The sequence below is a fragment of the Oncorhynchus nerka genome, linkage group LG3 (genome assembly GCF_034236695.1).
Source record: "Oncorhynchus nerka isolate Pitt River linkage group LG3, Oner_Uvic_2.0, whole genome shotgun sequence".
NCBI classification, from domain to species: Eukaryota; Metazoa; Chordata; class Actinopteri; order Salmoniformes; family Salmonidae; genus Oncorhynchus; species Oncorhynchus nerka.
The window spans coordinates 41,684,942-41,710,485 of record NC_088398.1 but is presented as its reverse complement, the minus strand read 5'-3'; the positions used below and the strand labels follow the sequence as shown (position 1 = coordinate 41,710,485).

At 40.0% G+C, this 25,544-nt stretch overlaps 1 protein-coding gene and 1 long non-coding RNA gene across 3 annotated transcripts in view; one reads left to right on the top strand and one right to left on the bottom strand.

The window, feature by feature from the left end:
- The window catches only part of LOC135565356 (uncharacterized), a 47,999-nt gene extending 24,582 nt beyond the window's left edge, over window positions 1-23,417 (bottom strand). Inside the window, exons 1-2 of the long non-coding RNA XR_010461569.1 lie at window positions 22,898-23,417; window positions 17,108-17,260 (exon numbers count right to left, since the gene is read on the bottom strand). This is a non-coding gene — a long non-coding RNA (uncharacterized LOC135565356). The remainder of the gene's footprint in view (window positions 1-17,107; window positions 17,261-22,897) is intronic.
- Window positions 3,706-25,544, top strand: part of LOC115108086 (signal transducer and activator of transcription 4-like) — a 31,895-nt gene continuing 10,056 nt past the window's right edge. Inside the window, exons 1-14 of one of the 2 annotated variants that reach the window (XM_029632043.2) lie at window positions 3,706-4,200; window positions 4,831-4,959; window positions 5,636-5,771; window positions 17,090-17,188; window positions 17,592-17,763; window positions 18,226-18,311; window positions 18,871-19,022; window positions 19,366-19,524; window positions 19,944-20,036; window positions 20,157-20,216; window positions 20,490-20,510; window positions 20,820-20,913; window positions 21,190-21,231; window positions 22,398-22,481. In XM_029632043.2, coding sequence (XP_029487903.1) covers window positions 4,832-4,959; window positions 5,636-5,771; window positions 17,090-17,188; window positions 17,592-17,763; window positions 18,226-18,311; window positions 18,871-19,022; window positions 19,366-19,524; window positions 19,944-20,036; window positions 20,157-20,216; window positions 20,490-20,510; window positions 20,820-20,913; window positions 21,190-21,231; window positions 22,398-22,481 — 1,326 coding nt within the window. In that variant the 5' untranslated portion in view covers window positions 3,706-4,200; window position 4,831. The other variant, XM_029632053.2, reaches the window with a different exon arrangement.

Genomic DNA, 25,544 nt, shown 5'->3' with positions numbered 1-25,544 from the left:
TGTTTGAGAGAATGCCAAGAGTGTTGTCATGACGTTGGCCTGGGGGGTTGGTTTATGACAGTCATAAATACCTCTTCCCCCCCTTTTCCTCTCTCTACCCTACTAAGGTTACATTTTCAAAACCCTTGGTTAACATAGAGATTCTGGGAACGTCAGAATGTGGAGGGAAATTAACTATATTCTTGTAATCCGAACAATTGAACATATGCGGTTGTACTTAATGAATATAATGTCAGTTCGGTTGTCATCTGAGACATTCTCATCAATGATAAGATGACATAAACTCTACAGTGGAATGTCTACACATCAGAGTTATCAGATTCACATAGAATTGTTTTTCAATGTAAATGTTTGAATATGAAATTATTTGTGATGGGATGAAATATGATTTTAGCTTCTAAAATGTGACATTTGGGTTTTCATAAGATAGTGCTGCTCAATCAGTGGCCCTACCCTGTGATGGGACAAGGGCTATAAAACTGTTCAAACATGCCCTCTTCTCCCTTCCTATATAAAGCCTTGACGACAACAGAACTTCCTGTTCCGAGGATATGAGGGCGACGGTCCTATGTCAGAATGGTTCAGAACGAAGCCAACATCAGCATGAGCTTTGGTTGCGAATGGTATGAACTTTGAACTCTTATTCACTACAGAAGTGATACCTCCTAGCTGTTGAGTTAGCGACCACAGCTGCAAACGCAGGTTAGGAAGGAACAGACATAGTATCCCGTCTATCACACAACGACGTTACTACAACGTATCCAATTGACAACCAGAGACATTCTTCAAAGGACAGAGGACTCGGTTTGGCAACACGGCCTTCCATCTACCACCAACCTACTGAAGCGCAGCTCAGAGTAAATATTTATTGCATTTTCCTTTTCCAAATGGCCGGTCATTTGGAATGCATAAGATACTGTATTTACGATAGCACAGCTTTGCCTTTGTTCCTGTCTTCCCGCTCTTTCACTCAACCCAGCCCCTTTTCCTTTGTGTAACAAGCCGTTATATCTGTTCCGCCCGCTAGGGATGTTTTCCTTTATGACGTAATTTGTAATCAAGTTATGATTAATTGTGTGTATGTGAATTCTGTGTGATTAGTTAGGTATTTAGTAAATAAATAATTAAACCCAATTTTGTATTGCTGATTCAAATTGTTTGCCAGGGTTCTTGCAGATAAAAGAATTTACAACTTTCAGATTATGAGACTGAAGTAAGATGAAGATTAATGTTGACTGCTATTGTTGTAAAATATTACTAGTTCTTTAAGAGTTTATTCAGAAGATAACAGCTCTATAAATATTATTTCTTGCTGCCCGACTCTCTAGTTAATTACATTTACATGATTAGCTCAATCAGGTAATATTAATTACAGAGAAATTATTTTATAGAATAGCATGTCTTATCAATTAATCCGGCATATCCAAAGACACGACAGTGCGCAAAGCTGTCTTCAAGGCGAAGGGTGGCTACTTTGAAGAATCTCAAATATAATATATATATTTTGATTTATTTAACACTTTTTTGGTTTCTACATGATTCCATATGTGTTATTTCATCGTTTTGATGTCTTAACTATTATTCTACAATGTAGAAAATAGTAAAAAAATATATATAGAAAAACCCTTGAATGAGTAGGTGTGTCCAAACTTTTGACTGGTACTGTACATTTTACAGGCACAGTCTATTTGACAATAGTTATATTTGGTTTGCTTTTACTCCTGTCCTTCCTCTAACCTCAACCTTTACAATTGGCTCATTCATCCCCCTCCTCTCCCCTGTAACTATTCCCCAGGTCGTTGCTGCAAATGAGAACGTGTTCTCAGTCAACTCACATGGTAAAATAACGGATAAATAATAAAAACCTCTCCCATCTCTTTCTTTCACAAAAGTTCTGAACCTGTACGTTTTACGTACACTGTACGTTTTACATGAGTTATCTTGTTGTTATTAGTTATTATTCCCAACCTTCAGCTCCATTCAACCCCTCCCATATGTCCTTAACACCATCCATATTGGATTTCTATTTGCCATATATTTCAACTGTGCTGTGATGTTTCACCAAAGTTCTGAACCTTTCTATTGTCATAATTTCTACAGATTGTAAATTAAAAATACAACATTTTCTTAAAAGTAATATTATATTATTGATCGATTGACTATGACTTTTCAGATCGCCCAGTAGTGCTGTCTGCAGAGTGTGCTCCAGGTAGAGGTTGCAATTCTTCAGCCATTCCTGGACCTGTGACCAAAAACAAGCTACATATGGACAGTACCAAAACAAATGATCTAATGATTCTTTCTCTTCACAGCAAAATCTGCAGAGCTGGGAATGTTGTATCCCCCATATATATAACACTCTATTGGTTGCAATATTTTTTTATAATAATTTACATAAAAAAATTATACATTTTGAATCCGGTGTTGTTTTGCATATCAGTTCATAAACCATGTGCTGTGGAATCGGTATGTTGAAACTATTATGCAATCTATATGGAACAGCTGTCAATTTTTGGTATACTTTTTTATTTATCACAATTATCTTTAACCAATTATGGTTGTTAAGGCAGGGCCGACAGACATGTTCCCTACTTTTTTCCCCTTCCACTTCCCTCCTCCATTTCTGCGGTAATGCTGCAATTAGTTGGTTGTATTTTGGGTAGAGCAGACGTTTCCATAGAGCAGACATTTCCATATATTTTTGTTAGCTGCATGTGTAACAACTCCACCAGTCCAATTTATGATATCATTTACAAACATTCTTCCTTTTTTTCCTTCTTTTTTTCATCTATTAGTATATTTGAGTTTAACCACAATATTTGTTGTATTGTTTGTTACTTTTTTCTTCTTCTGGTGGATTCAATTGAAATTGCAAACAACTTTCTAATGCTTGTTTCAAACATATCGATATTTGGGAGATGATTTCCTTTTCAAATAACTGAAAGTCCGAGGTTGTTATCTGAATAAAGGGAAAAAGGCCACTCTTGAACATGGGATGATATATTCTTATGAATTTCCTAGAGAACCAGTTTGGATTCAAATACAACTGCTTTTATGACTGAAGATTTTAGTGGTAGGTCTAATGCTTTAATATGTAAGAATTTCTGCCCTTCGAATTCATATTCATTATATAAATAGGCACGCTTAATTTTGTCTGGCTTGCCGTTCCAAATAAAATTTAATATTTTTTTCCTCGTATAATTTAACTTCGCTAGGTGTAGGCAAGATCATAAGAAAAAAGATAAACTGGTTATATGATTAAAGAGTTAATCAGGGTGATTTTTCCACAAATAGACAGATATTTTCCTATCCATGATAGCAAGATCTTATCTATTTTTGCTAACTTTCTATTAAAATGTATTGGAGGGATAATTTATTTATTTTGGGATATTTATACTGAGTATGTCCACATCACCATCAGACCATTTTATTGGTAAACTACACGGTAATGTAAAAGTAGTGTTTTTTAGTGATCCAATACGTAATATAGTGCATTTATCATAATTTGGTTGTAATCCAGAGAGGTCCTCTATGAGGCTGTAAAGGGATACAAATTGTGGATTTAAAAGAAAACAATTATCATCAGCATACAATGACACCTTTGTTTTTAACTCGATGTATAATGATTTGTGTAAAGCTAATAGTTACAAGCATTGCTGATGATCCACACACGCCCATTTCCAGAAACACTCCATTCAGTTAGTTAGCCCGCTAACGTTAGCTAGGCTACGGGTTAAGATTAATGTTACACTTAGGAGTTAAAGGTGTTAATGGTTAAAGGGTTAATGTTAGGTGAAGGGTTTTCTAAAAATAGTTCAGGTTAGGGTTAGCTAAGTAGTTGCAAAGTAGCTAAAAAGTAGTAAGTAGCTGAAAAGTCGCTAATTAGCTAAAATGCTAAAGTTGTCCTTAATAAGATTTGAACTCTCAACCTTTGGGTTGCTAGATATTTGTGTTTTACAACCACCCATCTAACACATCATAAGAACACAACAGAATAATACGAAATCCTCTGAGACCAAGTTGCGTGGGAGGGAGATGCCAAAACCTGTAAGGCAGGCCTGTTACGTGACGATCAACGTAAAATAAGTCTCTGGTCGGGAAATTCACGAAGGCTTCAAGAGGAAACAACTGAAAAACATTCTCATGATTTGTGTACGGTGGATATTTATGTGATAGAGAGCACCGAGTCGAAAGACACAGGTAGGCTTTCACAAACCGTGACGTCTCACAAACAATTATGTTTTGATAGTCAATGACTACAGTATACATACAAATAAAAAAAAATCCTGGTCCGCTACAGAAATAAAGGTAAGAAAAGCTAATGCTGCTGTAAAAATGGGAATGACAAGAAGTCGGAAGTGATGGTAACACTGCCGATACACGCTGTTTGTTTGTTTGTTACCTATGCATATAGTAACTTCACCCCCATCTACATGTACAGATTACCTCAACTAGCCTGTACCGGTGCCCCCTGTATATAGCCTCGTTATTGTTATTCTTGTTACTTTTTATTATTACTTTTTATTTTAGTCTACTTGGTAAATATTTTATTCTCCTTGAACTGGCTTGTAAGTAAGCATTTCAACAAGTCTACACTTGTTGAATTCGGCGCAAGTGGCAAATAAAGTTTGATTTGATACGTAAATAAAACACAATATGCAGCACCGTTTGATAATGGGTAGACTATTCAAAAAGAGCACAATCATAAACTATTACTTATCTGGACAAAAATAAGATTAATTTTACAAGCACTGCTCCTTCAATGACCCTCTCTGAAGTGTAATTGATTTGGCGTTTTTAATATGCTTTTGTGTTGGCATTGTACCACAGAATGAGTCAATGGAAACAAATTCAACAGCTCGAGTTCAAATACCTGGAGCAGGTGGATTACCTTTATGATGACAACTTCCCTATGGGGATTCGGCAGGTGCTTTCTGACTGGATTGAAAGCCAGGACTGGTGAGTGTGTGTATCTGTACTGGTGTCTGTACACATGTATGCATTTGGTTTGGAGTGTCAAAATACTACACTACTGTGTCTTTTTTATTTATTTTACTAGGCAAGTCAGTTAAGAACAAATTCTTATTTTCAATGACGGCCTAGGAACAGTGGGTTAACTGCCTGTTCAGGGGCAGAACGACAGATTTGTACCTTGTCAGCTCGGGGGTTTGAACTTGCAACCTTGCGGTTACTAGTCCAACGCTCTAACCACTAGGCTACCCTGCCGCCCCAATCTGTCTTAATCTCAATGTGTGCAATATTTATTTTTTGATGGGTACTTTACAAATATTATCAGATCCCACAGCAATGTCCCTGATCTCTGTATTTAAAACGTGTGTTTGTACATAATGTTTTCATGTCTATATGTTCACCCGGGGAGACTGCAGCTGTAAATAATTCTGTCAGCTAAATTTGGTGCAAAACATCACCTTTTTATACCCCCCCAAGTGACATTAATATGAGATTATAGCTTTCATCTGGATTCCCCTGGTCAGTCTATGTCATGGAAAGAGCAGGTGTTTTGTCATGTTTTGAATACTCAGTGTATCTTCTACATGTTCTTATTAATCACATTTGGATTAAACACGGTGAAATTGGATACACTTTCTCTTAGCTGTGTATGTGCCTTTTTCAGGGATATGGCCGCACACCATGAGTCCATGGCGACAGTTCTCCTCAGCAATCTCCTGTCTCAGTTGGACAGGCAGTGTTCTCAGGAACAGAACTTCCTACAAAGACACAACCTGAAGAACATCAACAAGCAGTTACAGGTGCCACAACAACCTCCCTTACAATACCATACACCCAGGGCAAAAACATCAACAAAAAAATAATTGGTAGCACTGGTGCTTCCAATTTAAAATTAGGCGCACAACATATAACATTCAGGAGCATCAGAAAAGCAGATTTGTACGTTGATTTAGTTAAAAGCCTTTATTGGGCCTATATGAATTCTAGCTATGTTTGAAGCACATGCTGTGCTCTCGAAATGAATAACCCTTCAAATACATTGTTTATTATTAAAAAGCTAAAATGTTGATACAAATACCTGTATGCTGAAATCCACTGTTCCGATTAGTTTACACTTAAAAACAGTTCGGTATCGATGAGGTTTGTGCCGTAGGCTAAAAGCCCAATACATTATCACTGCATGTTGGCTATGCTTAAAATGCCCTGCCAATGATGTCGGCAAGGTAGTTTTTTAATTCTTTCAAAACATGAGGTATATGATCACACCGGTAAAGGCTCCATTGTATTACTTGAGTGAGCATACATGTAAATAATTATTATAAAAATGATTTTTACTGGGCTGATGGTGCCTGCATCTGATGGTCAGGTTCAGCGGATGGGGGGGAGAGAGCAGCAGAGGGTCTGCCTCTCACCATCCCTCCGCTAGTAATAACAAAGCAAGCCTACACTCAACTACTCATTCATTGCAGCTGCAGTTCTGGTTGAAGTGTGAGTGGAAGAAGCACATTTTATGGCTTCAAAAAGTGCTGAATAAAAACAAAAGATGAACTCGCTCATTAAAAACAGCAGCTATTTGCTGTATTCATTGACGGTCTCTCTAGTCATAGTTTTAAAAGTTTAGAAATCTCACAGTATAAATTTTGCTGTGTGCTTGAGGAAGCTGCAGACACTGTAATTTGAGCTAACTGATTGGCCAGCCTTAGGCCGATAAGTGCAATTGATTGCTGTGTCCCGGACTGTGGTGTATCGCACTCAGTGGCAGCGGTACAGCGAAGCCTAATTGTAGCAAGAATGATCCTGGGTGATATATACTTTCTTGTAGTCCCACTAGTACTCTCAAAATAAAATTCCAGGTCGCACAGCAAATGACTTAGGAGCATATGCGACCAAAATGAGCCCTGCATACACCTTACCTAGTTAAAACCCGACTGAATGCTGCGCTAAATCAGTTTGCCAGCCTACCATACACCATGCATCTCCAACATTAATAACAGTCTCCCCTTGAAATTGATGCATTCAAGCATTGAGGTGATTTAGTACAACCTAGGGCTGTTGCGGTGACCGTATTACCGCCACACCCCGGCTGTTACGCGGCAGTCAAATTCCACGTGACCCTTCAGTCACGGTAATTAGGCTTCTCCAACCTCTGATGCTGCTGATGGTCATTAGTAGCCTACCAAACTTGCTAACTCCCTGGTACTCGGCGCTCTAGGTACTCAGCGCTCTGTTGTCCCTCTAATCACTCTGACATCCATGCAAATGCAATGGAATATCGAATCAAACACACATGAGCGCTCATGTTGCGTAACCTTTCAATAGGCTATGCAATTGCGTGAGAAAACAGTGATTGCCTCTACTAAAAAGAGGATCCGCTTTCTAAAGGTTAGGCCTACTATATTTATTTTTCAACTTTCCTAATATTAAACACATTGCTTATATTTACAGGAGTATAGCTTACCTGGCTGGCATGAAAATAAACCACGGGGAAAAGCGTCTTCCATTCACTATTTAAGTGCATAGATGACTTATTTTTTTCTGCTGCCCCTGTTTTTCGATACAGGTGCATGATAATGGTCCATTCTAAATCAAAACAAAATTCACAAAGAAATGATTTAGTATATGTAAAGACGAGATTAAATCAAGAATAGTCTAATGGCTGACAATATTAGCCTGTCACTTGTGAATTATGTATCACTTGTGAATGATGCCTAGCATAAGAAACAAGGTAGCCTAGCTCATAGGCCTATATGTTTCAATAAGGTTTTGTATCACAACTAAAGTGGCCAAATAACTGATTCAAATTAAGCACAGTTAGGCTCTTACAACCCTTGTAAAGCGGATAACTGGCATACATAAGCAGCATGTGAGTTTCAATTTTGGGGAAGATAATTTTCACCATAAACATGAACATTTATAATAAAAGCATTACGTGCATAATTGAATTTGAAAGTGGTGTTTTCCGCTAATGGAATATTCACGCTTATAGCCTCCTACCATGTACTTATAATGTGAAGAAATAGTCTAATAGTTTATCAACATTTTATACAACGGGTGGGTCTAATGCTGATTGTTTTAAAAGCGCATTCTAACTGGTGTCTATTCTACACGTTACCACTAGCTAAATCTATGACATTTAAATGCCTATTTACTCTGTTCCATCTGACTGCACAATCCATTGTCTCATCAGCCCAGTAAGGTAAATTATAAAATTGATCTGCGCTATAAAAAGCATCTCGACATTCTCACATTTCTTTTAGACTAACATTTCGTTTAACAGTGGAGATTTGTATAAACTTTACGGTCTGTCTTTCCGACATTTGAAAAATTGTTTCAATATTCAAATTCGATCTCCAACTGTCCCATAGTAATGTAATGAACGTGTAGGGGTCTGGATGGGGAGGAGGCAGGCAGCGTTTCTCAGCCAGTCGAAATCATGAATCCGCTGGCATAATTTATTATATGTATATACACACACACACACAAATGTCAATTAAAAAAAGGTGCAGGTAGTTTGCAGTCTTTCCAGCTTCAGTTTGAAGTTGTTAGCTGTGTTGTTGGCTAGCTCCTCTGAACAGTGTCCTAATGAGTGAGCACATTTTCCATGCCAGGCGAAGTTGTCTCATTAGCTCATTGTTATGGATGTATCCAAATAAATGTCATTAGAAAACAGCTTAAACAAATGCAGCTACGGTTATTCTGTCTGCACTCTTTGACATGACTGTAAGTTAGTCGTAGTTGGCCAGCTAGTAAGCAAGGGATAAGAACGTTGCCAGCCAGTATGGCAATGGAACATATAGAACGAACGACTGGGTCGCGTCTCTAGCAAACCTAGATTTGTGTTGTGACTATATCTTGTGAAAGGATGAAATGGTATGAATAAATTAATCAAAATAACATTTTTAATCAATATGTTGATCAATATTTTAACATGTTGGTAACCCATTGTATAAAAGCGATAATGCCCTTTATTTCTTGCAGAGAATAGAATAGGTCAACCTTTGTACTATGGGGGACAATAGATTGACATAGGCTAGTACTTTTGCTGTTTGTTAGGCCTACTCATCTTGTTGGCTGACGAAAAGTAAATGTGGACAGTTTTTCCAATATCTTCAATATGCATCTTGGAATTGGATAAGGACGCGAGCAGTTGCCTCCCCGATGTGTCTGTCTTCACTTGTAACCTGCGAGAAAGACCCGATCGCGTGATGGAGTGCGCAGCACTCGAGGAGAAGGACACAACAGCCACTGGACACAAAAGGCATGTTTTTTTTTTTTTTAGGGTGCATTACGGCAACACAAAGGGGATGCCGCTGTGAAATTCTAGGCATTATCAAGTGCTGGTCAAATTGTGAGTGAGAGACTGATGTAGTGTGTACAACCTGTGCAAAAAAACAAAGCAGAGCTCATGTCTTTCTAGCACCTTTTTTCAAATAATCATGCAGCCTTAATGTATTAAAAATCTAAACATATAGCCCAACATTTGTAGAACAAAAATAATGCCACGGAATTCTAAACAAATCCTGTCTGAACTGTGTAGCCCACAGCCATTTGGCATAGTCCGATAAGGACAACTCAGAGTATGCTATTCTGTTCTTCTGAAATAGACTACATTTTCTTATCATGCTTGTTTAGACCGGTCTAAAACAAATGGATTTATTAGACTTTTTCAAATGTAGATGTTCCATAGGTCAGCATCAGTGGCTTGTAGGCCAAGCCATGTGTTGAAGCCAGGAGATGCTAAATGTGTTTGTTAATTAACGGTCAATTACTGTGAGACCGACAGTTATTTGCTTGACAATCACTGGCTGAAATTTCGTGACCACCAGACCTAGTACAACAACCCATAACTTCCTGCTAATGGGGAGTGGTACTGTGTAGTCCACGGTTAATCAACTACTATTTCAAAAGGTCTGTTCACACATCCCCCTAGATGGCAAAGGTCTGGATGGATATTGTTGTTTATCAGCTTAGTAACAAACTAAACCTATGCGAACCGAACTGTTCAAACCGTTCCTACCCCTTTTGTTGATGGAGAGAACATTTAGCAGTTTTAAAGCACATTCCCTGCAATTCTACACATTTTGCCATGTCTTATGTTTGTTATACCTGAGTCAATGGGGATCATCTCGGGGTCGAAGCCCCTGGGCACATGAACTGCCCATGATAACTACAATATTTAGTTAGGCTAACCAGCTAACTTACCCATCTAGCTAACATGGCCAGTAGTTGATAAAGTGGACATATCTGATAGGTAAAAAAATATCTAAGGTCTGTCAGTGAATGACATAACAAGAGGAAAACTGCCCATGCCCTACCAAATTTCGAAATTGATCCTTGTGCATTCTACTATTACAACTCTCAGCAGCAGTAAGTTAAAGGGATACTTCAGGATTTTGTCAATGAAGCCTTTTATCTACTTCCCCAGAGTCCGATGAACTCATTGATACAATATTTATGTTTCTGTGTGCAGTTTGAAGGAAGTTGCTGTCTAGCGTAATGGCTGAAAGTTTATGGTAACAGCTGTGCTAACGCTAGTAAGCACTGGCTCGCAAAACCACCTCTAACTTACTTCATACTGAATGTAGAGACATACAAATGGTATCCATTAGTCCATCTGACTCTGGGGAAGTACACCACATTACCGAAAGAATGTAGACACCTGTTCGTTGAACACCTCATTACAAATCATGGGAATTAATATGGAGTTGTTCACCCCCCTTTGCTTTTATAACAGCCTCCACTCTTCTGGAAAGGCTTTCCAGTAGATGTTGGAACATTTGCTGCGGGGACTTGCTTCCATTCAGCCACGAGCATTAATGAGGTCGGGCACTGATGTTGGGCGATTAGGCCTGGCTCGCTGACTGCGTTCCAATTCATCCCAAAGGAGTTAAGGTCAGGGCTCTGTGCCAGCCAGTCAAGTTCTTCCACACCGATCTTGACAAAACCAGTTCGGTACGGACCTCGCTTTGTGCACGGGGGCGTTGTCATGCTGAAACAAAGGACCTTCCCCAAACTGTTGCCACAAAGTGGAAGGCTCAATCGTCTAGAACGTCAGATTTCCCTTCACTGGAAAGATTTTTACACGCTTCAGCACTCTGTGGTCCCATTCTGTGAGCTTGTGGCATAAAATTTTGCGGCTAAGCCCTTGTTGCTCCTAGACGTTTCCACTTCACAATAACAGCACTTATAGTTGACCGGGCAGCTCTAGCAGGGCAGAAATTTGACAAACTGACTTGTTGGAAAGGAGGCATGCTATGACCGTTCCACGTTGAAAGTAATTTGAGCTCTTCAGTAAGGCCATTCTACTGCCAATGTTTGTCTATGGAGATTTACATGGCGGTGTGCTTGAGTTTATACACCTCCCGGCAACGGGTGTGGCTGAAATGGCTGAATCCACTAATTTGAAGGGATGTCTACATACATTTGTGTATGTATAAGTATTAAAAGCCAGACTGAGTTCCAAAAAAACAAAATTCTGGTTCCGTATCCAGACAGTGGTCCGCTAGTTGAATATGACTGGAGTAGTGTGTGTGTGTGTGTTCAGTATGGATAGGGAAGTGAAAGACGATATTGTCTTTAAAAATAAAAAAAGTTTAAATGTAGCTTTAGGGATTGGCTTACACGTGTATTGGTCTTCCCCATACTGAGTATTCTTTCACTGATAAGTGTTGTCCTAGTCATAATTTGACCTCTTACCCTATTGAGGCGAATCAAAGAAACATGTTCGGAATCATTGACTGGTGGTAGTATATTTCTTAGATTCTCTGAGAATTGTACCTTAAAACACTAACAGGAATAGAAAATGGCTGTTTGAGGTTGATGGGCATGGGGCCATATTTCTGTGTTACACTAACTGATGTAGGGAAGACATACCTCAGCAGAACTTTGTGGTTTCCACACTTTCATTTCAGAGGTAGTAGTAGCACGAACATTGAGAGGTTTGACTTGGGGGTGGTGCTTGGCGACGTGCGTTTTGTTGTTTAGGTGTAATGTCTATGACGCACAGAGGACAGGTGGAAAATATCTCTTTCCAGACAATTTGTGCTGAGTGTTCCTTGAAGGTATACAAGCATTGTTTGGGGTCTGTTCTTTTGAACTCAGTCAATTTAGGGAATTCTATGGAAATGCATTTTATGAAAAACATTCTCCAATGTTTCATACCTGAATAGCATTTTGTTGTGATGGCATTGACCCACTGAATGAAGAATATATTCAACCCACTATGCAAATCTATTAGTACTGGAAATCAAGATTGCAGTGCTTATGTCTCATCTAAAGCTACACTCTTAAAAAAGAAAAAAGGTTAACAAATGGTTCAGCAGTCCCCATAAGAGAACCATCGCCAATACATTTATTTTTATTTTTTAGATTTGAGTCATTTAGCAGATGCTCTTATCCAGAGCGACTTACAGGAGCAATTTAGGGTTAAGTGGCAGATATTTCACCTAGACCGCTCAGGGATTCAAACCAGCAAAATCTTGGCTACTGGCACAATGCTCTTAACCACTAGGCTACCTGTCGCCTCAGCCAAGTACCAGGTAAAACCCTTTGCTTCTAGATAGAACCCTCTCTGAAAACCAAAAGGATTCTTCAAAGGGTTCTCCTACGGGGACAGCCAAATAACCAGTTTTTAGGTTGTAGATAGCCTTTCATACACTCTTAGAGCCGAACACTCAGACACTCTATTTTTCTAAGGGGATTTCTCTTGATCAGCTAAAAAAAAAGTCAGAGGGGTGATAGATGGGGATTTTACTGTCTTTCTCTGAATGCAGTAGGCTGAATTACACTGTTGAGCTGACGTTGTTTGTTTGTGCTGTAGTTGTCATTGTGATGATTTAAAGGGTATCGCGTGGGGTTTCAAGACTGAATCACCCTCCTGTCATTGGTCACAGACAAAGACTGAAAGAGAAATCAGGTTTCACATGTTCACATCAAAACTTTCCGTTTTGTCACAGAGGCCTTGAGAGAATCTGCGGCATTTTGCAAAACCAGATAAAAATATGGCAAGATGCATGTGGTGTTTGAGACACATTTTTGCAAAGAACTGAGTTCAGATCACAGAGACTGCTAAAGCTAACGAAAGGAACAAATGAAGGGGCACAGAGGGCAAGTCCATTCATGGTTTTGTTCGTTAGGATACACTGTAGCAAAACAAGCATTTCTTATTGAATAAGTTCAGCTAATACCTCCCTGTTTCCCTCTTTCTTACATTTTGTGCCTAATAAACACGGCCCATGTAGGCCTGGTCTTTTTTACAGTAAATGTCTCCTTGTTCAAACTGTCATAGTAGATTTGTTTTTTTTGCTGATGGCAGACCTGATACTTCACACACACACCTGATGGCAGACTTTCTCTGTGTGTGCTGTGTCGGTTGTGGTGGAATTATTCTAATCAAAGACCATTTTAGACTTCCTGAAAACAATCAAACATTATTATTTAATTACTGCAGTAAAGGAGCTTGTCAACGACCCACCCGTGGGTGATTTAGTTGAGAGCCCAACCAGCAGGTCTTAAGCCACAGCATTTTATAGCAAAGTCCATCCTCTTGAATGTTCATGACATTTCACAGATAAGAGAGTGTATACAAAGGTACATTGTGCGCTCATGCAACAGACATCAAGATTTACAAGGCACCAAATATCGCTCTCTAGTTCATTTGCTGCTTGCTTATACAGGAATACTAATGCAACAGACCTAGGTCCTTTCCTTTAAAAAAAACATGGAGGTTGGGTCTCCCTGGCACCGACAGACAGGCACACACTATTCATGGCATGTTGTCTTATCACCAAGCCTTCGTAAATCTACTGTTGACGTTCAATCTCAGGCTTCTCTCTCTTCACACCGACACATGAGAGTTAAGAACTCTTTTGTTGCCTCTAAATAAAAAATGTAAAAAAGTGAGTACTAGTATAAGATTACATTCTTATATAAGAGTAATGTGATTAACGTGTTGTAATTCTACGACACGGTGGAGAGCAATGACAGTACAGTGGGTTCAGGTTACTCAAGGATGTACAGTGTCTGGAAAACCCCCTTTGAAGTTAAATACTTCCTTATTGGTCAATACACTATACATTCTAAGGAGAAAGTAGGGCAAACCTAAAAGGCTCTGCATGGTCAATCCGAATCTGCGTTTGGCCGTACAGCATTTACGACGATACGGCCTCTGCAGAGGTCAGAGCATTCTTACTACTTGTGCTTTGCAGAGCAATTGAGCAGAACCGTTGTCAAGGAACTGAGTTTGTGTGTGTTTGCAGGAATTCCCGCCCCCGCCTACCATCAACCAATCATGTCAATGCGGAGCTATACGGAGCCCTCCGCATTGTTACAAAATTTGGGAGGCTCGCCATCGCCGTACAAAGCTCAATTGGGCCTCCGGATGCTCCACAAGTACAGAGCATCCGGACCGTATTTCCGGATCAAGCATAAATCCGCTATTAGCCTCATGTTCTCCCCATGCTCTATTTGTGTTTCTGAGAAACCACCATATCTTGACAGAACACACTTTCAAAAAGCTCTTAGAGAAAATCATTTTATTTAGTTTTATTTCACCTTTATCCGTTAAGTTCGAAAAATGTAAATGTTGTGTTTCAAATGTTTTTTTTAATAGTACTTTTATTGACAGGGATAGACATTAAATGAGAGGGAGACAGAGACCCACTGGGCACACCACATCATTTCAACATGAATAATATTTGGTTGAGTCGTTGATCAATGAGATTACAACCTAGATTCACCCACTCACAACCAAAAGTTAGTTGAATTTCCATTGTGCTATCACCATGCTTTCAACCATCTTTAAAAGGACAACCAAATTCCAATGGAAAAACAATGTCAGATTTTTGGCTTACTTGTCACCGAAATGTCTAAAACTGTGCTTTCGCCCATTTTTTAAAAGCACATCAAAGTTCAAATGGGAATATGATGTCAGATATTTTGTTTATTTATACAACAGATTGTGTTGTCCACTGTGCTTAATCTAGTAGCAAAACCAAATGACCTGGATTGCAGTTGAGATTACGTTAAAAGTACATGGTGCAAGTGATCAATGCCGTTCCAGATTCTACGCATATTACAGCAATTGTGAAGATCTCCACAGACCTGCGACACTCGACGCATGCTATCGTGAACATGCAAGCTTTTATATGATTACATAACTTTTATAGTTTCCGAAACCTCAATATGGATGTGGATGTGTTACTCGTTTTAAGGTTGAATGTTAGATGACTTAATATTATATAATTGTGTTTGGTTGACAACGCAACCAAATATCAACATTTTAAGGAGATGTATCTACTGCTGTCCATCTGAGCAACTGGCTTAGCCCTATTCTTTAAGTTCGATTTTTGCTTGACATGGCTTGACATGGTGACGTGAATCAAACACAAACTATTAATTTGGAAAACCAACAAATGAAAGCTAGTCAATGGTACAGATGGCACTATCCAAGCAGAAGATATCTCATTCAAATGTTGATATCTGGTTGCGTTGTCAACCAAACACAATTCAATAGTATTAAGTCATCAACCTTAAAATGAGTATCACATCCATGGCCATATTGAGGTGACAAACTATAAAAGTCATGTTATACAATTCAATATCCTACAATTTTAAATCAACCAGAGCTTGAAACACTAAGCCTATGTGTTGTAAAAAATAAACAATAGCTGATGACTTTTAGTCCTAAATAGAATCATTTGACATTTGAGTGATAAAGTATGGTCACATTTCATTTGCTCTGTTAAACCTACCCTTTTGGCATGACTTTGACAGCAACAGTAAATCTATTTTTTAATGTTTTATGTGGAGATTGTGGAGTAATCATTCTCACTATAGTGCATTGGTATTAGTCAGTGACAAAAATAGCTAAGCAAGGCTGGGTAGGATTAAAATCCTGGATGGAAGACCAAAGGGTAGCTGTAGATAGATCAATTCTCCAGTAGGATGTGCTGCCCCACCTATATACACTGCTCAAAGAAATAAAGGGAACACTAAAATAACACATCCTAGATCTGAATGAATGAAATATTCTTATTAAATACTTTTTTCTTTACATAGTTGAATGTGCTGACAACAAAATCACACAAATTAGCAACTGAAATCAAATGTATCAACCCATGGAGGTCTGGATTTGGAGTCGCACTCAAAATTAAAGTGGAAAACCACACTACAGGCTGATCCAAGTTCCTGCAAGAGGAAGGCATTGATGCTATGGACTGGCCCGCCCGTTCCCCAGACCTGAATCCAATTGAGCACATCTGGGACATCATGTCTCGCTCCATCTACCAACGCCACGTTGCACCACAGACTGTCCAGGAGTTGGAGGAGGCTTTAGTCCAGGTCTGGGAGGAGATCCCTCAGGAGACCATCCGCCACCTCATCAGGAGCATGCCCAGGAGTTGTAGGGAGGTCATACAGGCACGTGGAGGCCACACACACTACTGAGCCTCATTTTGACTTGTTTTAAGGACATTACATCAAAGTTGGATCAGCCTGTAGTGTGGTTTTCCACTTTAATTTTGAGTGTGACTCCAATTCCAGACTTCCATGGGTTGATAAATTTGATTTCCATTGATAATTTTTGCGTGATTTGTTGTCAGCACATTCAACTATGTAAAGAAGAAAGTATTTAATAAGAATATTTCATTCATTCAGATCTAGGATGTGTTATTTTAGTGTTCCCTTTATTTTTTTGAGCAGTGTATTTTTTTTCTTTTGATAGTGGATATAACCTTAAAGATCTGACATTGTTTTAAAGGTACAAATTCAACATATTTTATATAAGGTTTGTCTATGTTGAAAATTGGTTACCATGATATAATCCTCTGGTTGAAATGTTACCCTCAAAACAACAGTGTAAGTTAAATACGTTGACAAATTACAATGAAACCGCTTTGATTCAACAAGTTTGTGCCCAGTAGAAGTGCAGTGGGACCGGGTTTAGATCGCATGCAGGCAGGGGCCTGCATATGTCAAGCGGTGTAGACCGCAGTAGCATAACATTGCAGCGAATTCAGGGGGTTAGCCCGCACCAGAATTCAAACCCAGATCCAGCGACTGTCAACCCAACACATTAGCAGTTTTGCTAAGAGATTCAAATATCGTGTGTGTGTTTCAGATGAAATACAAAGCCTACCCTCTGCTCATGGCCGGGGTCATCTCCACTAGCCTCAGAGAGGAGCGTCGTATCATCGCCTCAGCCAACATACCGGAACAGGTGTGTCACTCTGTTATGTCACCAGGAAACCTCCATGATTTTCCCCCTCTTATCTTTCTTTCCTCAAAATACCTGGGAAAACAGAGGCAGGAAGAGTTTAGACTAAAGTGCAACCGAAAGGCCTGTGTGTGTGCATACAGATGTAGCATCTTAATTTGATCACCCTGTTGCTGGAGAATATTCTCACAATGCAGGAAATGTTAAACTTGTGTATTTGAGGTTTTAAAAGGCTTCAAAAGTTTGTCATGATCCTTTACAAAAAAATGTATCGACCCCATTTAATTATAATCCACATAATAATTTGCATCCTGTTGCTGCAGGATTATTTTCCTGCTGTAGGAAACTGGCTCAAATTTTAAGATCCTACGTGTGTGTGTGTGGTTAACCTCTATCTTCTTGACAGGGCCCGTTGGAGAAGTCTGTACAGAATTCCGTGGCCTTCGAGAGACAGAAGAACATGGACAACAGGGTGGTCGTGATCAGGAGTAGTGTGCAGATGCTGGACCCGGCAGTGAAATGTCTAGAGGACATGCAAGATGACTTTGACTTACGCTTCAAAACTATCCAGTCTCGAGGTCAGCTATCTGGCCAATCTGAAATCAACTTCCAGCTCCTATCCCCTATGGAATCCCCTAAGATCTGAGATGATTTGATAGCTCTCATATAATATCGGATAGCTGTAAGTAATATGGCAATAGCTGTGTCTTACCCTCTGGTGGCCTGATGTGGTGGAATGATTGAATAACTAAGGGTAAGACTTGACTTAAGCCCTGCAGGTGTAATGCATTATGATGCGCTTATAATGCACTGTAAGATTTATCGTGAGCATATAGGCTTAAAATGGGCAATTTGGGATTTGAAAAACAACATAGCGATCACCACCTTTTTGTTATATTCTTCAATAAACAATGGCTATACTGCATTAATTTGAAAGTCTAAAAATGTACATACAAATCCCAGATTGCCCCTTTAAAGTGTTACCAAAGTTGTTATCCCCCCCCCCCCGCTGTCATATTAGATGTGCTTGTGTCCCTCAGATCAGGCGGACAGGAACACAGAGTGGATGGAACCGGAAGTGGCCCGACTGCAGGAGATTCTCAACAACCTGGACTTTAGGAGGAAGGTGTGGGGACACTGTAACATGCATACATTTAGATAAACCAGCAATCAGCTATGTTTGTCAGCTGTACCTTTTACTCTCTATGGCTGTAAACAGTCAAAGCCCTTATCTGCGAGCCCTTATCTGGGAGTGAATATGCATTTATTTGAATTGGTGCCACCATTTGCCATTTATAACTGTGTTAGGTACTAATGCAATTGCTGTCTGATGCAGTTTAAGTCTATACAACTCTATGAATATTTATCTACAGTATATAGATACGATTGTTAAAGATTTTCCATTTTTGGGGCCTGCGACATGTGGAGCGCACCGAGGCATCAAGCACAATACTGCAAGTTTGATTTAACACTGCAAAACAGTTCAGTGAGTTACGATATCAAAGAATATTAATTGAATTTGCTTTGGGCTTATACTACTTCCATCAATTAGTGCATACATAATCATATGGATTGGCCCCAGTGGGAATCGAACCCACAACCCTGGCGTTGCTCGTACCATGCGCTTGCCAACTGAGCCACACAGCAGTCCGGACCAGCATTGAGATTTTATTGTTCCACCATAGGAGATCCTGTCTAAAATGAGTGACGTGATAAAAGAGATTGACGCTCTGATAGCCTCCCAGCTGAACCCAGAGCTGATGGAGTGGAAACGCAGGCAGCAGATCAACTGTATAGGTGGCCCACTGCTCACTGGACTGGACCAGCTCCAGAACTGGTAAAACGCACATGTGCAGGAATGCATGCACACGTACATATACCGTACACACACACACAGTATCGGTCATTTTCAGATCAGCTTTGCTATCACTTAAGGGGTGGGCAATTCCAGTCCTCGAGGGCCTGATTGGTGTCAGTTTTTCCCCAGCCCCAACTAACACACCTGACTCCAATAATCACCTAATCATGATCTCCAGTTTAGAATGCAATTTTGATTAATCAGCTGTGTTTGCTAGGGATGGAGAAAAAGTGGGACGCCAATCAGGCCCCGAGACACTGTTCTTAACTCATAACTCAATCCTAAAACACAGTAACTTGGGACCTCTCTCTCTCTCTCTCAGGTTTACTCTGACGGCCCAGAGTCTGTTCCAGATGAAACGTCAGCTGGACAAACTGGGAGAACTTATCCTGAAGGTGACCTATACGAGCGACCCCATCTCCTTGCAGAGACCGCAGCTGGAGGAGCAGGTCAAATACCTCATCGACCACCTCATCAAAAGGTACTAACCTCAACAAAACCACACACCTCTGGTCAGATACCTACCCTTATCTAACTAAATGCATATGTCAGACTCTACTTTAGAGTCGGCGGCGCACCAATTTAAACAAAGCATAAACTGTCTGCCAGTCTCCCTTTGGTTAAATGACCACGCTTGTGTATTTAGAAAGGCTGAATGTAAATGGAAGGCCTGCAAACTTTAGGATGCAACCACACTTGTAAATACAAATAATTTTATAAAATATCCATCACAAAATAATTATCCCCAAAAAAACTGGACGCATAGGGACGCATTAATGGTCTTGTTGACAGGGAAATGGGCTTGACTTATATTGCCTCCACCCAAATCACAACTGCTCTCGTGCTATTGTCGTTCTCTTGTGTGCCATCTTTGTGTCATCCTTTGTGCAATGTCCACAGCTCATTTGTGGTGGAGAAGCAGCCATGGATGCCAACCCACCCCCAGAAACCTCTCATCATCAAGACTGGGGTGCAGTTCACCACCAAAGTCAGGTACAGTATGTGTATCAAGATGCAACACAACTCAATTGTGATTATCAATTTGTTGTGTGTGTGCATATTAAATGTGTGTTTTTAGTCAGTATTTCTGTTTTGATCACGTTGTATATCCAGATTGTTGGTCAAACTCCCAGAGGTGGATTATCAACTGAAAGTGAAGACGATATTTGACAAGTAAGACATCCGCAAAAGCATCTTAATCTCCATCTTTTAGCCAATGTTTGTACACGGGTGACAATGTAACACATAAATATTGTGGCACATTCACTTTGAAGGGTGAGCGAACCAGTGGTTGCTCTTTGCAAGCTCTGTTACACATACTGTGTGTGAACATGTCACGGATATACTGTGTTCTATAAACAATGTTTCATAGACATCCATTAGCAAGCTGGCACTACAATACGGAGTAATTTAGCTTTTTTCTAAATTATTTCCCCCTGTGTGTAGGTACCTCCCCCCTGGCAGAGTGTGAGTATACTTGTGTGGGCTGTTCAGTGGGAATTTCCTTCTACTGTTATTTAGGCCAATATCAAGTGACGTGTGTGTGTGTAGGGATGAGGTAGAACAGTGACCAAAAAGAGCGATACGAGAAGCCATTTTTGATTACAAATCAGATGACCCGGTTTAAAGGATCGGAATGATCAGTTGCCTGGAATTCACCTTGAAATTGAGTTGTTTTTACCTCTGCATGCGTTTGCCATGTATCTTAGCTCATTGTGTGTGTGTGTTTTAGTTCAGACTATTAACTGTGGCTTTACCGCATCCCTCTCCCTTCAGACATCGTCAGTTCTTCATCCTGACTTCCACCACCAAAGTAATGGACGTGGAGGAATCATCTAATGGCTGTCTATCTGTAGAGTTCAGACACTTGGTAATCTCTCACCTTCACTGTCCCCACTAACATATTCATAATCATTTCAAACTCAAATCTGTTAATCCACAGGTTTAGTGAAACATTTTAGTGGACTCAAAACTGATTTGGTCCAGTGGGGCTGGCTGCAGCAGCCATACTGGACGTATGCAACTGTTTGCAGTGACCCTGTTATATTGCAAAAATGATTTATTATGATTGCTCTGGCCTAGCTGTACATGAAATTGTATGAATAGTTCATTTTATTATTAATTTCTGTATATTTATCTTCACCAGCTGAAAGAGAAGAAATATGTTAACGGTACAAAGGTGAACGAGGTGAGGGGAAGTATGACAGTTGAACAGTCATTTTTGTTTCTCCCTAAACGATGGTTAAGGGTCAGTGACTCAAGCCTATCAAAAGGTTACACTCTTCTAGCACAGTGAACTTTAAGCTTGACCTTTGAAACTTGACCTTCAGATTTGTTTGCGGTTGACACTAGTTTCCACAGCCACAAACTCAAAAACGCTGCCTATTCCTTCTTAAAATCTGATTTGAAACCTAACAGTAACCACACTGCTAACCTTATGCCTTAAATTAAGCAAATTGTTGTTTTATGAATTTTTGTGATATAGCCAAATTTGACTTTTTGACTGGTTACTAGTGCAAACCTTTTTGTTTTCCATGTTAGCCTTTTTAGAAATGCTTTGGGGAGAAACTAAATCTTTAAATGACAACTACAAAAAATATAAATTCTGGTCAACCAGAGGTCATTTAATTAAAGTTATTGGACACTGAGGTGAATTAAGAGTTTAATAATTCCGATTTATTTAGAGGTCAATTACTTTGCCTGAGGTGATATCTTTAAAAAAAACACAACTCAAACACTTCCATTAAGAAAAAGTAGTTGCTTTCTTAAAACGGTAGAGGGCAACATTACCATGGTTTTAAAGTTTTCCCCTCAATTTGAAGTTTAAAAATATATATTTTTTACTCCTTTTCAGGACAATAGTGTGTTTGTTTGTATACATTTCGAGATGGCACCATCATTTTACCGCAGATGAAAAACATTGTTTACTCTTTCTGAGTTAAAAAACTCATTTTTGTATATATTTCTTATTTGACCTTTTTTTTTATTCACATGACTCAACAAAACTCAGGGCAAAGCCTTCCCAGACAATGCTCTTAGGATACAGGATCCTTATTTCATCCAGAAATGTACTTAATGAATGCCACTATCAAACTTATCCCGATTACTCATATACTGAAGAGAAAATATCATTACTTCATAGGAGATGGTTTTCCCAGCCTTGTTATGGAATGCTGTTCTTTGTTAAATATGACAAATTCCTTATCCTTGTTGATAGTTTGTCATTGAAATGTATGACACTTTTTAGTGGGTCACTCACTGAACAAAAATGGTTTTGTAGCCCTTGGCTATTTTATTTAATGTGTTCTGAGGAAAAGGTTTAGTAAAGTGTGTGTGTAATTCTGCTGGTTCCAGGGTCCTCTCTCTGTGACGGAGGAGCTCCACTCCCTCAGCTTCGAGGCCCAGTTCAACATACAGGGCATTAACATCGACCTGGAGGTCAGTCAGTCTACACACTCCTTCACACATCCTGAATACGACACACACACTCCCACACACATTCTTACAATTACTCCACATATAGTCCCTCACACACACCTTAGAACCCCCACATAGCATAAATTGTCAGTTATTATTAGTCCTTGTTAAAAATATGTTATGTAGTTTAGGTCTTAGGCGCATGACTAGATACTGTCGTGTCTTTACTATCATTAACTGAAGACTGATAGTTTTTATCAAAGATTCTCTGTAATTAGTTAATATGCAATCAACTGATTAATCACGTAACTAATTAACTAGGAAGTCGGGGCACCAAGGAAAGATATTCAGATTACAAAGTTATCATTTCCTAAAATAACTTTTCAGATATTGTATCTGATCAATTAGTCTTCGAATTAATGAATTATTTACTTTACCTCACATTAGTCTCATTCCAAACGTCGTAAGTTGTTGGTTATCTGCATGAACCCAGTCTTCACTATGAGTCATCCATACATCAATTGTCTTAAATAATTGATTTATTACCTAGTAATTCACAGAAATGCATAAACAAAGGTAAATGTAATGATAGGAGGATGTGCCCTAGTGGGCTAAACCAGCATGTCGGCTTGTTAGACAAAGGAGAAGTGTGTCGTCTTGATCGTTGGTGAAAAGTCTTTCTTTTGTAGAATTGTCAGTCTCTCTCTCTCTCTCTCTCTCTCTCTCTCTCTCTCTCTCTCTCTCTCTCTGTCTTGGTTAGAGGGGATAGTTCAAAGTGACATTCGTTATAGAATGGATGTTTTGGCGGTTGTCGTTCTTCGCGTTCAATGATACCGAATTCCTAGCTGCAGACTAGTAATTAATATCAAAGACATGTTCTCATTCTGTCAGTATCGATAGTTTAAGAGTTTAACCACGTGGTATGGTTAAAAGATTCCGCAACCTTTAGCCATCTCGTAATTGAGGTAAGCACGGTCTGGTGATCATTTCTCAAAGTTTGGTTTTATTCGGAATGGCATAAAAGGGCTGTCCCAGGATGTCTGACCCTAACTGGGCTCAGGGGCGGTCCTCTGATTTAGTTCAAATCCAATTCCCTTTTTGAGTTTTCCTTCATTAAACAGTCCCAAATCACATTGTAAAATTGTGTAAACAGTATCATACTCACTCATTCATCTTATATCTGGGGCTATTATATAAACAGCGTTATGGTAATGTGGCCACACCGTCTCCCATGAGCTTCCCAAGTTGTGACAAACGTACCAGTTTGTAGCTGGATTCTTCACCGATCTTTTACCCTTTCTCCGGAACATGAAATTTGTTCGTACCTCAAGTTCTGTGAGGCGGAAGGATTTCCTTTGTCTCCATGAAAAACGACTCTCTATAACTGTGTCCATGAGGTCTTCTCAAGAATTTACGACCTCTGACCACAGCAGCCTAGTTGAAGGAGGCAAGGGGGGGGCAGTGAAGTGGGGGATGGCCTTGCTATACCCAAAGAGGCCAACGTCATGACAATACTTCAACCCTCCATCCCCAGGGGGCAGCACCAACCGGGTCTAAATGCTGAGCCAAGCCTTTATAAGCACACAAGTGCAGGCAATCAAGGTGTTTGTCAGTCAGAGCCGTGAGGCTGCTTGTTTCTTTGGTGGACATGAGGCCTTTCGTTTGGTTTAGAGTCTGTTTGGGTATGCCTGTCTCTAGTTTTCCCTTTTGTATGTTTATTTTCGTCACCATCTGAACAAATGATAATTTACATTTACATTTACATTTAAGTCATTTAGCAGACGCTCTTATCCAGAGCGACTTACAAATTGGTGCTTTCACCTTATGACATCCAGTGGAACAGCCACTTTACAATAGTGCATCTAGGTCTTTTAAGGGGGGGGAGAAGGATTACTTTATCCTATCCTAGGTATTCCTTAAAGAGGTGGGGTTTCAGGTGTCTCCGGAAGGTGGTGATTGACTCCGCTGTCCTGGCGTCGTGAGGGAGTTTGTTCCACCATTGGGGGCCAGAGCAGCGAACAGTTTTGACTGGGCTGAGCGGGAACTGTACTTCCTCAGTGGTAGGGAGGCGAGCAGGCCAGAGGTGGATGAACGCAGTGCCCTTGTTTGGGTGTAGGGCCTGATCAGAGCCTGGAGGTAGTGAGGTGCCGTTCCCCTCACAGCTCCGTAGGCAAGCACCATGGTCTTGTAGCGGATGCGAGCTTCAACTGGAAGCCAGTGGAGAGAGCGGAGGAGCGGGGTGACGTGAGAGAACTTGGGAAGGTTGAACACCAGACGGGCTGCGGCGTTCTGGATGAGTTGTAGGGGTTTAATGGCACAGGCAGGGAGCCCAGCCAACAGCGAGTTGCAGTAATCCAGACGGGAGATGACAAGTGCCTGGATTAGGACCTGCGCCGCTTCCTGTGTGAGGCAGGGTCGTATTCTGCGGATGTTGTAGAGCATGAACCTACAGGAACGGGCCACCGCCTTGATGTTATTTGAGAACGACAGGGTGTTGTCCAGGATCACGCCAAGGTTCTTAGCGCTCTGGGACGAGGACACAATGGAGTTGTCAACCGTGATGGCGAGATCATGGAACGGGCAGTCCTTCCCCAGGAATAATCTGCTTGGCCTGGCTGACCAAGAGGTCAAGACGGAGCTGGCCCTGAACTCTGTACTTTTGCTGTCTCCTGGGTACATGCATTCAATACCTGGTCGCATATGCTTACTTCTCATATTAATGTACACAGTCAGGTTACAGAACAATTAGTTAAGCCTAGGGCCCATAGACCCAGCAAGTAACGGTAGGATGTCTATTCAGTTCCGTAAAGGCAAGCATATACTTTCTGTGTGCAGTCAGGTCCATAATTATTGGCCTCCTTGCAGGCTCAAGAAAATGGAAACATTTATATTTTATACTAATACAATTGCTCAATACAATTGTTTAACAAGTAATAAACTCTGCGAAAAAAGAAACGTCCTCTCAATGTCAACTACGTTCATTTTTAGCAAACTTAACATGTGTAAATATTTGTATGAACATAAGATTCAACAACTGAGACAATCTGAACAAGTTCCACAGACATGTGACTAACAGAAATGGAA